General features: G+C 40.7%; 1 protein-coding gene across 3 annotated transcripts; it reads right to left on the reverse strand.

Annotated features, from left to right (window-relative positions):
• Positions 1-2,050: 2,050 nt before the first annotated feature.
• On the reverse strand, positions 2,051-14,697 carry tfdp1a (transcription factor Dp-1, a). Of its 3 annotated transcripts, none has more exons than XM_080786680.1 (12): positions 14,578-14,697; positions 12,361-12,446; positions 12,086-12,155; positions 11,750-11,871; positions 11,002-11,123; positions 10,006-10,171; positions 8,739-8,885; positions 8,120-8,188; positions 7,420-7,571; positions 6,137-6,303; positions 4,121-4,199; positions 2,051-3,227 (listed from the first exon to the last, which is right to left on the reverse strand). In XM_080786680.1, exons 2-12 carry the CDS (start codon positions 12,370-12,372, stop codon positions 3,089-3,091), a joined length of 1,245 nt encoding a protein of 414 aa, XP_080642806.1. In that variant the 5' UTR covers positions 12,373-12,446; positions 14,578-14,697; the 3' UTR covers positions 2,051-3,088. The 3 variants fall into 3 exon arrangements, with proteins under 3 accessions (XP_080642806.1, XP_080642805.1, XP_080642807.1); XM_080786679.1 differs by lacking the exon at positions 14,578-14,697 and adding an exon at positions 13,231-13,281; XM_080786681.1 differs by lacking the exon at positions 14,578-14,697 and adding an exon at positions 12,802-13,074.
• Between the last annotated feature and the right edge of the window lie 1,139 nt (positions 14,698-15,836).

Below are 15,836 nucleotides of genomic sequence, written 5' to 3' on the forward strand. Positions count from 1 at the left end.
GTAGGAGACCATCTAAATATATATATATTTTTAAAGGAAAACCACCACTAAAGTTTCAGCATTACAGTGTTGGTGGTGCAGGTCAATGAGGTTAATGAGGGGACATCCCATTGGCTTCACGTGCAATTAGGGATAGCTGGGTTAGTAATGCGCCAGACGGACCAATGACATTTCATGGTTTAAAGTTTGGAATGTATAGAATTCCAGAGAAATTGTCCATTGCTAATAAATGCCAATATATCCTAATAAACCTACATTATATACATTGAGTAATTCGTCTAATTTAAAGAGCCAGTAATCTAGCAAAATATGAATCCGACCAGTGTTGACTGTAGACTATGTTCAATCTGTCATCACAATAGAAAATAATATAATAGTAATGCATACATTTTTGTCTCCATCAGGCCTAGACTATGTTTTACCCCGACCGTCCGTCCGTGTCCGCCCGGCACGATAACGGGCCAGTTTTTACCTATAACTGCAGCGATCTGCATGGAGCTTTCCACAGACACTCCCTACTAGAGGCCAAGGAAAGACCTCTGCCATGCAATTTACACATCTGCCTTTTACAGCGCCACCCAGGAGGCAGACTTTTGTGAAACACATTTGATATCACTCCTTGATATCACACAAATCGGTACACAGCATCAAGACGGATCTTTCACATTCCATCCCGATTGGCTAGCATTGGCTTCCAAAGTTTGAAGGACCACTCCCGCATCAAATCACAAAGGCAGCGTGCGATTTCCGTGAAAGGCCCAGGAAGAAATGCCAGCCTTTTCACATTGGCCTATAACCGCCACAAGGCCACTATAGAGGGCAGCCATGCGTGTGGCATCATTAAGTTATGTACTTTCTGGTCTTGAAAGCCCATACAACCAGCAGAAAACTTCTTGTATTACATTTAGAACTCACAAACATTGCAGCGGTACGGAGAACTTGAATTATCCAATCGAAGCTAAAAAGGGGGCATGACCCAAAAGAAACTGCAATACTATTTTTTTTATCCTTTTTATCCAATTCAAAGATTGCAATTTCTGAATCCATTCCAAGCATTAGTTTTGCACGAAATACACTTCCTCACATTTGTGTTGACGGCTATCGTCACGGAAACTGTCAGTGGCGTGACGTCAGGCCACGACGTCACGTCACCCTATAAAGTAGAAGCTCAGAAGGCAGTTCCTCAGAAGTGTTCCAGAGAGATTACCTCAGAAGCATTCAGTGTATTCCAGAGCTCCTCAGAAGTGTTCCAGAGAGATTACCTCGGAAGTGCCAGATCTAAAACTCAGACTAACTAAGTGTACCAGTGTCAGGGGAAGACCGACGAAGTGTGCCAGTTCAGTAAGGAGAAGAATATAATACCAGTAAGACGCGCAAACGCGGCAAGCGAACGCAGCTCGTACATATTTAAGTTAAGTTATTTTTAAATTAAGTTCTTAACTTAGCCATAACCATATAAGGAGTCCCCAAAGCAGCTATACGTCCAAATATGGAGTGTGTTGCATCAATCACAAACAAATCACTCAGCTCCATATATGGGCACAAAGGTGGGACAGACAGACACACACACAGACATGATCTGCTAGGTCTCATAGTAAGTGCTCACTGCGTTCAAAGTACACTGATACTTTGTGCATTTAAAAAACTATACCTACAGATAGATGCCATGAATTTATTTCTAGCATCATTTCACCAGAAGTTTATCCAATCTTAACCATTTTATTCACTCAAATCCATCCGCAACTGCAGTTACCTACTACTAGATCCATTAACCCATTGACGCCTGGTGCAACGTATACGTTGTTCTACCCTTGATGCCGGCACGCTCTGTGTCTCAACAGCTATTGCTATACATGTAGCAACATAACTATTTAAAAAAAATCATCAGAATTTGAAGGTTTTCAGAAACCTTAGGGTCAGGCCCTAGAAGGCGTTCCCAGATTCGGCCTCAAGCATCAATGGGTCAACTGGTTTAAAATCCATTCCTTTAAAACAACTCACTAAATTAAAGAACTCACAAAATTGATAAGATGCCAACTTATTAAAACAATCTATATTTAATTTGCAAACTTATATTAGATTACAGAAAAGGTATTTGGAAGAGTCAGTACGTGTTGCTCAGTTTTAAAAAGGAGATCTTTGAAGGGTACATAAAGACCTTTACAACCACATATTTGATACATCAATAGTCTTCAGGTCTACCTTTCACCACTGGCCTCTAAAGGATACTATAAGCTACAAATCAATCAGGGTCCATAATATATGTATTCAACAAACAGCTTATTTTCCTATAGGGAGCCTGGGTTATGGAGGTCTTTACCTTGCTGGTGCCATTTTTATGTAAACACTACCAAGGCGTGACAGGGAAATGAAGGAGAATCCCTCAACAACTCCAGAATACAAAACAAAAATAAACAAGCAAACAATATCAGGAAAGCAGCTGCCTACAGAACAGAAGGAAGCCAGCCCAACACAGTGGGGGATAAGAACTTTTTGAGATCAATGTCCAGAACAAAACAAAAAAAGTATCCACACATTCGATGAACCAGCCTGCCCATCCTGGGGTACCACGGCAACTGTATAGGCCATTATTGATTTCATGGAGTCACACTGTGTGTGTCAACACATTTTAGTGGCCATTTGGGAACATTGGATCATCATCTGAAAGTCTGCCAAATGCAAGCATAACAATAGGGGTAACTATTTCACACACATTACACTATACATTCTCCAACAGCAGTGGGTTGTACTTTTTCATTTTCAAGTGGGATGGCTTTTTTGAAAAGTGGGTTCAGACATGGCCCTAGCCACACATACTACAGTTCCCCCAGAGCTGTGGTGCAGGTGCACGTGAATTCAGGAGCCACAGAAAAGAAAAGGGTGTAACACACACACACACACACACACACACACACACCTCTTTACCTCAATATTCATCCACACCCCTGAGAAAGCCAGGCTGCGAAAAATACTGGTAGTGGGGGGAAGGGAAGGGGGGGCACACACACTAAAGGAGATTGGAATCCTTCTGTGACGGTGGTTTTGAAGGACTGTGCTTGTTGGAGAGAGCAAGGCGTGGAGTGGCAGGTCAGTCTTCATCATCATTCTCGTCATAGTCGTCCTCATCATCTTCGTCCCCCATGTAAGACACCGGGGTCTCCACACGAGACCCACTATAGTGAGAGTCGTTTGAGCTGGAGGCCATGGTACCGTCTGCGCCACTATCGCTACAAAAGGAAAGCACACAATTTGGGGTCTTTATTATTACTAAACACTAAGATAATTTAACAGAGATTAAAATAGGCTGCAATTTGCATCCCAAAACGCCGTTTATAGTTAAGGGACGACCTCTGCATCCATGGGATGCACTACTGTACTCGGCATGTACAGTAAAAATACATACCGGTATAGCCAAAATATGAAATATGTAGAGCATTTTCTTTATTACCGGTAGTTTATTTTGCTAGCTTTTAGTTATAATAATTTATTCTTCTGCTTTCTACATGAATATAACTACAGATCCTCTTAGGAGGCCTTAGTCATTTTTGAGAAATTCTTGTATGTGAACTTGAGACAACACATGACCATGATCCCGACCTCTCAATTCACAGGGACAGGTCTGATTTAACCCGTGTTCCCCTACCCCCTTCTGATTGGTTGCATGACTCTCTGGCACCATATTTAAGTGTGAACCATTATGTGCTCTGTATTCCCTGATGAAGGCTTAACCGCCGAAACGTTGGATGTTGTCTTACCTGCTGTCCGAATAAATATTGGTACTCTGGCTATTGGTGTGTGCGGCCACCTTCTTGTTCATTCAAGATCTCCTATACAACTACATTATAACCATATAAAATGGGAGTTAAATGCTGCGATTCGTAAAAATGACAACATGTGACTTCTAACATCTCTGAAGTGGGACTCATCAAATGTCCCTGGGACTCATCTAAAAGAACACCATCCCGGGACTCATTAGATTGAAAACCCATTTACATCACCGTTTCACAAAGACAAGAGAATAAACAGAGAGCAAGGAGTTCCGAGGTGAATTTTGTGTCATTAAATGTCCTTTAGTTTGTCGTTTCTGGTCTCTCATTAGTTTGCGAGGCCTCAGTCTCACCTGCCCACGGGGTAACGGGATCCATTGGCAGAGGACGTTCCAGTGATGTAGACATTGTTGATGGGACCCTTTGCCATCTCTGTGGGAGAAGAGACGACGATTGACACATCCAGAAAAAAAAGCGAAGATGTTGAGATGATTCCATTTACAACACAGTTGACACGTCTTCATAAACATGTGCCACATGTAGAAATGTCGCTGGATTTGTGGTCGTACTAAAATAAATGGAAATGTGCCCATCAGACATCAGATTTAATTTGTGTAAAAAATTAAAACTGATTTGATAATCCGAGAAATTACGTTAATGTCCCATGATCTCCCATCATGACAAAGAAAACTCTTGTAGGCAATAATCTAATACAACTTTCTAGCACAACTAAGGATAAAATGCTAGTCATTTGTATTCTGGAAAATGGCATATTCAAGGTTTCTGGATATTGAAGCAGTCGGGAAATAAAATACATTTTAAATTGCCGTGGCCTCTTCCACGATCATACCATGACCATTCCATTAAAGTCAGGTTTGACAACGCCTATCATGCCCACTTGTTTTTAGAGAACACCAGTGCTTAATTTCAGCCAGGCTTGGTGGAGCTCAGCTCCAGTACCCGTCACTTGAGCTCCCCTACCTGTAGAAGCAGCTCCGGTACCTTTAGGGGGCACTCCGCCACCCCAAATGCACATTTTGTCTCCATTATAATTTTAGTTTCATTTTCAACTCAACTAGGCTTCTTCCTCGTCATAGCTACGGTACTTCTATTTCCAGTACGATTCCAAAATAAAACATGGCTTGAATGATCACATTGAAAGTACAAACAAAATGTTGAAATGTGCGCCCACTTTGAGAGGAAATATGTGACTATGGAACCCCGGCGTTGACAAGCCTCACTGTTGACACTAACTAAAACCCCGGCTCCCTCAGAGTTACTGTCGAAGTGTCCTTGAGCAAGACACTGAACCCCTAATTGCTCCCGATGTGCTAGTTGGTGCCTTGCATGGTTTCCGCTGCCATCGGTGTGTGAATGGGTGAATGTAATGCACAATCTATGTAAAGCGCCTTGGATAAAGGCGCTATATAAATGCACCATTTACCATTTACAAAGAAAATTAGGGGATTTTAGATATCTCTAATTATCACTCCACAAATCAAAAGAATAGTGTCAACAGGCATAAAAAACCCCATTCGCCATGTTTTTAGGAATAAAATGTGATGTAAATCAGGCTATGAATGATATATCAACAAACCCTTCTTTAAATTCCAGCAGAACATAGTTATGAATAAGACTGGAAAGTTTGGTGTATGTGAGTGCAACTGAAGTGGAGATTATTAGGTAGGAGGAAAACTCATTTTGAGAAAACGGCCTTTAAAGATTTCTATTGAAGCCACTATTTTGAGACAAAATATCTCATCCAAACCTTGGCAACATCATATCATGCCATATATCATTGGAAAGGTCTGGACCTCGAGGTGGTTTGATCCAAATATGGTCACTTCCATTGTACCAACAACCAATGATGAAAATAGAGAGGGTGGATTTTTACCCAGCAAAACGAGCTGTCATTGGCTAAAATAAACTAATATAAACATCAAAATCTGTATTTTGAATGTTTATTTTTGCTTTAGTTTGAAAGAAAAATTGGAAGCAAAATAGAACAAAATGTCTAAATTGAAAAATCATGATTTCACCTGCCATGTCTGGCCTTAACTGCTAGTTTAGCACTACTGTAGTGTGTTCTTTTCTTATACGGCCCGGCAGGTCCCTGCTACTGCAAATGTTATTGAAATTTCTATTCAGTTTGTAGAATTGGTACAGATCAAACTAAAGTAGCCTACACGGGTCATACATAAAATCTGACTGCGTATAAAACCAGAAAAGGCTCTCAAGACTTGTTGTATCAGGGTACTTGTCAAAAAGATATATATAAAAAAAACTAATTCCGCGTGTGCATGCACGCGAGCTCCGGCAACTCATAATTTACAAATTAAGCACTAGATAACACTATCTGCGTCTCTGACCTGTGACATAGGGCTCCAGGGCTTTGGGTACCAGGCTGCGGGCAACCTTCAGGTCCTCCGGTGAACACTTGCCCACTTCCAGACCACAGGCCATGCCCATACGTTTCAGAACCTCAATGTCGTCATGGATCTCAAACATGCTGTCAAAGTTAAACAAGTACTCAAACCTGCAGACAGATGGAAGGAAAATGTGAGTTAATGTGGTAGTCCCTAAATAAATACAATGCGTAAATAAATAGCGCTTTACTACACAGGGACATTTTAATGTACATTAGCAGAACTGTAAATATATGCCGATAAGGACAGCCAACATACATTAAGATGGCCAACACAGACATGTATATTAAAGGGTAAGACCATTTTTTTAGAGGTTTGGGTTGTTTTATCCATATTATGGGCAACTAGTCCATTCCATGAATTATTTCGCTCTGTTGTTTTGTTTATTAGCAATTTAAGAAATACAGTTAGGGTCTCATAGTCTTCCATTGTAACAGGGAAAGGGCTCTCGAAGTCACTTTTAGCACATAAACGTACGCAACAAAGGCCGATTCTGACAGTTTCACATCAGGAAAACCCATGCGGTTTTATAAAGTTACTATTTTGTTTGGATATATGAAGCAGTACTGCGGCGTTCCCAACTCTCACGGGGACATCTTGCGAGGTTTAGTTTGTAAACAAGTCGCCACACTGTTTGAGACGCACTCCGCTGCAGTCCCAGACAGACACTTATTCTAAGGTGTCTTCTAAAGTGTCTCCCTCAAACACGTATGTTTTTAGCGACAAGTGGACGACATCAAATCCGTTAGTGTACATCCCCGTAGTGGCTCAACGGCATTCTAATAACACGCTTCAGGAGTGCGTGTACAGATTTGGACCAATCAGATCGTATGTTACTCAGCGCGAACAGAAGTGATTCGGTTGGCGTAGGCATACCTACCGGATCTTCTTTCTACACAAATTTGTCAAAAGACAAAAGTTGACATTTTGTATTAAAAGTAAAACCGCGTGAGTTTTCCCGATGTGATAAACTGTCAGAATCAGCTTTTGTTGCGTTCGTTTATGTGCCAAGAGTGACTTTGGGAGCCGTTTTCCCCCTTAAAATGGAAGTCAATGAGACCCCATTTTATTTCTTAAATTGCTAATAAACACAATGGAGCAAAATAATTCATGGAATGGACTAGTTTGCCCATAATAGAGGTAGGAAAACAACCGAAACCTCTAAAAAGTGGTCTTACCCTTTAGATGGCCATCACACACACACACACACACACACACACACTTACTTGTCATTGGAGATACTACAGTCGATGACTGTCTTCTTGCTGGTGTTGACAATAATGAAGGGGAGGTGGATAACAGAGTTGGGAGGTGGGGGTCTGTTTGTCTGCTGCTCTGCCTGTCTGTTCCTTTGCACCAGGTTCTTAAATGCTATTTGCTGCAAACAAACAAGTATATCCATTAAAATTATAACACTCCAGAGTACTTAAAAATGGCACCCGATTGTAATGATCTTATTTGGGCGGGAACCCCTTTTGGTGTTAGCATTAGGTTATGCTTTAGCTATTGAAAAATAGCAGTTCTACAAGCTACGAGCTTGTAGGTCTGCAAAAAAAATCGAAGACGACTGACATAGAAACATAGCTTTTTCAGAAAACTGTCATTTCCAAACAGACAGATTTTTAGAATCTGATCTCAGGTCAAAATGGGTAAAAAAAAAAGAACACACACACACCAAACACCTGTGTGAAGTGAGGGGCCCTCTTATCATACATCATCTCATTGCAGCCAATCACAATTTGCGTCCTCACTTTTATCTTCAATGTGTGTTTAACCCATTTAGACCGGACTTCGAAATTTAGAAAATGTCTTCTTTCTTTAAAACCTTGTTTAACATCTATATATCATTTTCAGATTCATTCTCTCATATTTGCGCAAATCTGGGTAATGGTATAAAGGAGTGGCGTGCCGTTTTCTTATTCCCACCTGCAATATGAGCTCTTGAAGCTGCGACTGTTTCTGCTTGATTCTCTCTAGTCGTCTTTGTCTCTCCACCTGCAATTGGAGGGGAAATGAGTGACACAATTGGGGAAAACGTTAAGTTTTCGCTTTAGGCCGTTGCTACATTTTTAAACTTCCATCAGTCAAATGCAATATTCCAATGCGTTATGTACAGTGTTGTTTTCGTTGACTAAAACTAAGACGAAAAATGCTCGTCGACTACCTTTTTTCACTGACAAAAACGAATGGAAACTAAATGAAAACTAAGCTACGATATCTAAAAATACTGACAATTTCGTCTACAAATAAAAAAACTAGACTAAAATGTTAGGGACTAGTGGACAAGAGATCAAGTATACAGTAAGTCATTTTACACTTGGTTAAAATGCTGAAAATAGCCGATCTAGCTGCGACGCGTTGAGCGCTTGTAGATCGGCTCTTTTCAGCAAGTGTAAAAACAATCAAGGCCCGCCAAAATACATTTTAGTCGAGTAAATCAACTGTAGATTTGGTCGACTAAAACTAAATGAAGTTTCAGTCCAAAGACTATGACTAATATACGAACTAAAAATGATTTGCTGCCAAAAATAACACTGGTGTGCACCTCTAGGTTTTGGCACTCCTGGGCCGAGTTTGTAGGTAGACCAATCCATTTGATTTCCTTCTTTTCTTTTGAGATGATGTTCATGGCCATGAGCACATTAAGTGCATCGTACACACGTCGCCGGATATTCTTCTGGTCATATACATGCTGCATTGAAGAAGAAGGGGAAAAAAGAGGGGGAAATGGATGTGAGCAACTGGGTGAAACCATACAGGCTGGGCCGGCACCGGTCAGTGGGGGAAAGTTAGGGAGAATTAGCAAAAGTTGTGGCAAATCTGTAAAACAATGCTAGTTAAAAGGTTCAACACACTATATTGTAACACGGGTCTCCCCATCTCTTTAACCCATTTAGACCCGAGGACGGTCCAACAAAAATGTTTTCTGAAAATCCTCATGTTTCTATATCAGTGGTGCTCAAACTTATTCATATCACGGACCCCCAGAATGATCTGTATTTGGCCACGGACCCCCATCTGAAGATATTTGTTCCAGGGACCCCCCAGAAGCAAAGATTTGAGTTAAAAGCATTTGCTGTGTGAGAGAGATATATCTATATACACACTCAAAGATTTGCGCCACATTTTCACAGACCTACAAGCTCACACTGCGCTATGATCTGCTATTTTTCAATAGCTAAAGCATAATATAACCAAAAGGGGTTCCCGCCCAGAATGAGTTGTTAAACATTTTTTCGGTCATGTTATGAACATAGAATGTATTGGCTTGTTTAGATGGCCAACATGACACATGCACTAAACACAGGTTACACTGTTGTGTATCCAAGACCATCAATATGCAATGCTTCATTGTGGACATCATAAACATTGACCGGGAGCTACTCCCATTAATCTATATTTTTGATTGTTTTATAGCCCTATAAATCTGTTAGATGTAGAGCCTGATTCTGGAAGGCCAGCATGCCATGCGATATCACATGGAGTCCGTTTGGTTCCGAGTGAAGAAAGCAAAGCCAGCGTTAATGACTGCTCTTCTTTACACCACCATTGTGGATCTCTGTACAAAAGTGGCTATAGAGTTTGCTCATCATGCTGCTAAATACGAATGCACTCCATCTCCATAAAGTATTACCATAATATCCCTGAGTGAAGAAGCCATTCTATGATAGCTCAGAATTCCATTTGAATGGGATGTTATAATGGACAGAGCTCTGCCTTCATTTTAAAGAATTTCCCAGAGACAAAAATCTATTGCGTTTGCATGACGTTGATGGCATGTAAGGTCAAGGCTTTATTGTTGCAGCACTAACCGAGTCATTGGGCGACATGTGGTTGTCTGTGGAGCTGAATTCTGCAACCAGTTCATCTGCCACTTCATTGTAGGTCGTGACACCTTTCTTCTGCACTTTCTCACAGACCTTCATGGAGAAATGCCTCAAGCCCTTCCCATTCTTCTCGCCTTTCTTACCCCGTTTCCTGTGAACAGGAATACCAACACATTATATCATCAACCACAGAGATTCTTAGTACACAATTACACAAAAGCAGTTAACACATTTTTAACAAAACTGACAAGCGCTACAACAATACAATATTAGAAAAACAAATTGATGATCAATCTACTGTCACTATTTTGGCACAATACCATTCTACAGAATAAATGACAGCTTAATTGGTTACGGGTAAAATGAGGGTGCTCGGGTGCCATAGTGGTAAAGTAGCTACCCGGTGACCAGTCACCACGCCACCAGTCTGGGGTTCAAATATACCGTAGTGCATCCAGCTTTGTCGAGCTCAAATGAACACAATTGGACCCCGTTTGGGCCGGGGAGGGTAATATTTAACACTACACGTACTCCTACAGGCTGGGTTGGCACTAGTCAGCGAGGAGTGTTGGGCGGGAGGAGTAGGACGAAGGCTCTACGTCCTCCCGGTGGGGGCTACTCACTAGCAGGTGTTTCCAGTCAATCAGGAAAGAGTACACATTTATCAGCTTCAATTTTGTCTGCACATTTCTTTACCCCAATTTGGACTGAGGCCGATTCTAAACGCCTTCTAAATCCTGATCTACATTTTCTTCACATCCACGTTAAAACCTATAAAGGTGCAAGTAACATGACACTTCGTATATATGTAAGCTACGGCAGTAATGCTTCCCTCCAGAAAACCCCCAAATCTGTACAATTATGCTACCGTTTTGTCGTTTTCTAGGCGTGCATGTAGGGAAATGCCAATCTGTGTTAATTTCACCATGTTTGGGTGAGACCAGGTTGATGAAAGTTAGGGTGGACTGGTTAACCCCTTACCCTGACGACCATGGAGAGGCATCTGGTGGCTGACTCTGGGTAAGGAATTGGGAGCTGGGTGTATGTGGACTGTTCACCAATATGGTATTTGAGACAGTGGGCCTCTGGGGTGTTCCAATCACCTGCAAAAGGGAAAATAAAATATTTAAATACACATGTATCCAATACAATACTTTGTACATGACAACTTGGGACATCCAAATGTCCCAAGTTGTCCCAAAAATAAATATGTTCAAGTAATGGGTCTGTGAATAACTATTTACCTTTTTTTGTTAAAATATTTACATAAAACAGCAAAAAGACATCCATTCATTCAGATATCTATTACATGTATATAATGGGATGATGGGAGTAATCCTGCTGACGGTAGTTTGATTAGATTAGGATCAACCACCCACCCTCCCCCAGTCACCTCACCATGCTAATAGAGGGGCTTAAATAAACATGTGAAAGATACACAGCAGAGCACCTGGGCAGGCAACTTGATGCACAATTCCAAACACCAAGAGGCTGTGAATGAGTAACCAGCCTTAAGCTATGTGAAAGGTGTTCTTAATTATGGCATGATAAACCACACATTCAACAACCATGCTGGTTCATATAGATAACTAATATTCTCAAAAACTGTCTTTAGGCAAGCAAGCTGTTAGAAGAAGCCGACTATACATATTAGAATTACATATTGACCAATATGTGCTTCATCATTTCAACCATGATTTATTGAGCAGCTGTGTGACACATCACTCACCATGTGTGGCAAATGTTGCATGTGTGGGGCGATGTTGACATTGGACGGCCCAAGGGTTTTGGGCAGTAGCTGTTTGGCCAAAGGAAGACTGGCAGCCTGAACGGTAACCAAAGACAGTACACCTAATAGAAGTTAGAGAACGGGAACAGATTAGATTAGGCCTCTTACCTGAGGCTCCATTGCCCCCTGTTGTCAAACCAGATACACATGGGCCTACACCAGAGAGGTGGAGCTACAACAAAATCAATGCCTCTTTGTGACTAGCATTAATGCATGGAAAGTAAACAGTAAAAGTAGAACATTATAAGTGCAGAAAATATTTAGTATAAGTTGTACCTTTACTAGCAGGGCTCAGATTCTGATCGATGAAAACCTTCAGCTCTCCGTTTGTTTCAATCAGACCAACCTGTAGAGAATTAAAATACAGTAACTCTTGTTCATCATTCTCCATTGAAGTACACTACATAAACAAGGGCACTGTGGAAAAAACAGAAATCAAAAGCAGATATTCTGTAAATGATTAAGGTTATCTACAATATTTTGGGGCTCGAAGCCATACTCATATTGTTATGGTAAAGCATCAGTGTATTGTTGTTGTAAGTGTCACTTACATCTTTAGCCATGATCCCAAAGGACCTGAGAAGTAAAGCTTCAGATTGAAAAGAAAAGCTTCTTCTATTTTTCACTAATCAGATACCTGCAAAAGAGCAAAATGACATTAAATATGTGTTAATTTCTTATATCTCAGCAAATACATATATTTTGAATACAATCAATAAGTATTTTGATCGGAAACTACACAAACAACTCAAAAGACATGTTTTGAACAAGGCCCTCCGCATTTGCTTGCAGCCAACACAATTGTACAATGCACCCCCACTAATGTTAGCTTTACTAGCAAGCTCCTCAGTTGACGAGCACAAGACGAAACTGACGGATGGGGGGGTAATCGGATAACCACGTCGATTGCATACATATTTGAACAAATTTCGAAAAGTTTTCCCTGTAACCCAAACAACGTTAAACCCACCAAAGATGCTCTCAACTTTTACCATGCTAACTGGGTAGTAAGGCCTAGCTAAGACCACGTCCGGGAGAGATGCATCGACGAACTTCAGCTACAGGTCAACTTAAACTCGCTAACTTCACTTTACCGTTGAAGAATATCGCTGTTATCAAATGAGGTTTAATATTAGGTTAAGAACGATAAATTGCATATGGCAGCAACAGCACCCGATGCCAGCTCCCGATGCCAATGAGCAAATCTTTTGTTGAGTTCAGCTAGCTGCTGCTAACAGTTGGGTTAATGTTGCTGACGGTAGCTAGCTAGTTAGCTTATGCACGTTTTTAAAATGGGAATTTCACAACTAATTATTTGCTGTGAAAGATTCGATATTAGATTTGAAAATTATTGGAGGTACAATTAATGTGCAAGCATCTGCAAGAAAAGTAACGCCAATATTATGTTTCTGTGCACTTACGAGTGCACTCTCTTGCTTCTTCGACGGCTGTTTTTGTTGGCATTTGAGAATGGAGGAAGAGGAGGTCTAATTCCCTACCGCCAAACAGGAAACTAAACTACTCAATGTCTAAGTAGTTTATAATTAATTCACAAATTTCAGAAACATAAATTAAGACTACATGTTAACCTTGCCTGGGTGATGTTATTTATTATGTTTGACAGTTTAGGATCAATCAGCTGGCGTTAATTATCAAGTCCTACCAAGTTTTGCCTGCTAGCTTTAAAATGGGCCCTTTTCGAAAAGTCTTGACACTTAATCTTATACATTGACTAAAGTCAACAATCACAGTAATTTACAACATATATATTCCAGTTAGAGCCTGTGAACATTAAAAGTCTCACTTTTGAGTTTAATTTATCATGAACAAAAAAGCAGAATGTTAAACGTTCTAAAGACAAGATTATAATTCACTCTGCCAAGAAAACAACTGACCCCCTGCTTCCCCCATCAATGGTCCAACTGCCGGGTAATTTGTATTCATCTGAACACCAGACACATCTATGTAGTTATGTTTTAGATTTAATATTGGATGCCTAACAACTTACTTAACAAAAAAAGTAAATAACGTTTCCATGAAGTAGTAACTAAATCTGTTAACGAGTCGTTTGTTTATAAACAACACTGACAGAAATATTACATTAGCAAACATTGGCTAACGCTGTGGTTAGAATGACAACATCGGTCGACAACTTTCTTTCGCTCAAATGATAAATGACGCGTTAAGACTTTTTGCATTTGAAAATACGGCGTTTTCGTCGAACGAAAGGTTCACGCGATCAAGCCATACGTTTAGTCCCCCACGTTAACGTACTAGAGTGTAGTAAATACGCGACTTTAGTATTGTTTGTTGTAATTAGTGCTAAGAGAGAAAGTTGGTTGCTAAAATCTGTTTAACTTCCTTGGGCGACTAAATGCAATTCCACACGGCTGGCGTGTAAAGCTTACGATCGAGTCATTGTTAGCCATTGGTTTTTAGCAGGTAGCTTGCGTGGTAGTTAGCATGGCTACCAGCCTAACTAGACCGATAAGATGCTAACGGCGCGCTGTTAGCCAGCCGGGGAGCCTGACAGCTAGCTAGCTGATCGGCTAATCCACACAGCTGTCACCAACAGAGCTACTACTACCAGGATGCATCGACAACACTGCTGTTCTGAATCGAGCGTTTAATAACGCCAACATTTGCAAATAAAAGCTTTGACAATTGCACCCAAAGGTACATTTTAGCGCTACAATATGATTTATCCAACTTCACGAACTTTATGCATCGTGTAGCTGGCCCGCTGTGGCTCAATGAATGCGGCTTACCGGTTCCGTTCAAACAGCAAGTACATTAGCCTCTTCAATCCGTTCGCTCTATGCTAGTAGCTAGCTACTGTACTAGCCTTGTTGTACTGGAGGAGCGTCTCACAATCTGATCTTGGCGGTGTCTAGCATTTGCGATGTCTGATTGGACAACGTCATCACGAGAAAGCCACGCCTGTATCTGTTTCTGGTTGGTTGGCTTCGTTGAGAGCTTGTGAGCCTCTTGAACAAGGTATTCCATTGGTCAGAAATGTCTCCTGTGGCCCTCCTCCTAAAACAACCATAGAAAACAACATGAAGAGCTAACAGCACAGCAAGCGCATCTTTCTGAGGGCAGTGTTTGATGTTTCTCAAATTGGGGAAGAAGAAGTAGGGTTCTCTGAAGTTTATACATTTGTTTAGTTTAGTTTTGGTCTGAAATTGATTATGAACAATATATAGCACACATACAAATATAATCATCATTGTGTAGTTGAGTTGAGTTGAGTTGTAGCAGATACCATTCATGGTGTTTATTATTGTCTCCACCAGGCCGAAGGCCAGTGGTGTAAAAAGTACTGAAATGCTTTAAAGTTTAAATACTGCAATATAGAACTACTCTGTTAAAAGTTTAAATACTGCAATATAGAACTACTCTGTTACAAGTGAAAAGTTCAGAATTCAAAATGTACTTGTGTAAAAGTACAAAAGTATTGGTATCAAAATGTAGCCTACTTAAAGTTTTGAACACTTTTAAACATAAAATTAAATGGAGAGAGATTATTAGAGATTATGCTTTGCACTCCGTCCGTCTGTGTACAGCTAATCTCCGGCACCGTTGGCCCGTTCAATGCCAAACTGCACACACTCCCTGGATGGCATTTCCCTGGCATAGTTTTGGGGACTAGTTTCATGTTCATTCGAACGTTATGGCATGAAAAGTGTATAATAGTAGTAGTAAAATATCTCCACTTTTCCACAAGCTGCACACAAACGACATTCTCTCCGGTGAGGGGCCCGGAATGAGTGCAGGACTGAAAATATCAATTTTAGGAAGCACAAATGTATGGGGCACACAAAATAGGTGGTGTGATCAATTATCCCACATCAATCGCAACACACCTTGTATGCCCCATACGTTTCTGCTTCCGTTTGTGATTCTGTATCCATTCCAAACATTCATTTTGCACAAAATACACTCCTTGGGCTAAAAACAGCCATGACCTCATCACATTTGTCATGACATCTATGGCTGTTTTTTTTTTAGCCCAAGGAGTGTTTTT

This window comes from Protomyctophum bolini (genome assembly GCF_963924005.1).
Source record: "Protomyctophum bolini genome assembly, chromosome: 16".
Classification (NCBI taxonomy): Eukaryota; Metazoa; Chordata; class Actinopteri; order Myctophiformes; family Myctophidae; genus Protomyctophum; species Protomyctophum bolini.

What these genes read in the sequence shown, in the direction of transcription:
- tfdp1a (XM_080786680.1), bottom strand. An exon ending in GCCTCTCCATGGTCGTCAGG is followed by an intron (nt 10,172 to 11,001) that starts GTAAGGGGTTAA and finishes TCCTGTTCACAG; the next exon opens with GAAACGGGGTAAGAAAGGCG. An exon ending in ACATGTCGCCCAATGACTCG is followed by an intron (nt 8,886 to 10,005) that starts GTTAGTGCTGCA and finishes TCTTCAATGCAG; the next exon opens with CATGTATATGACCAGAAGAA.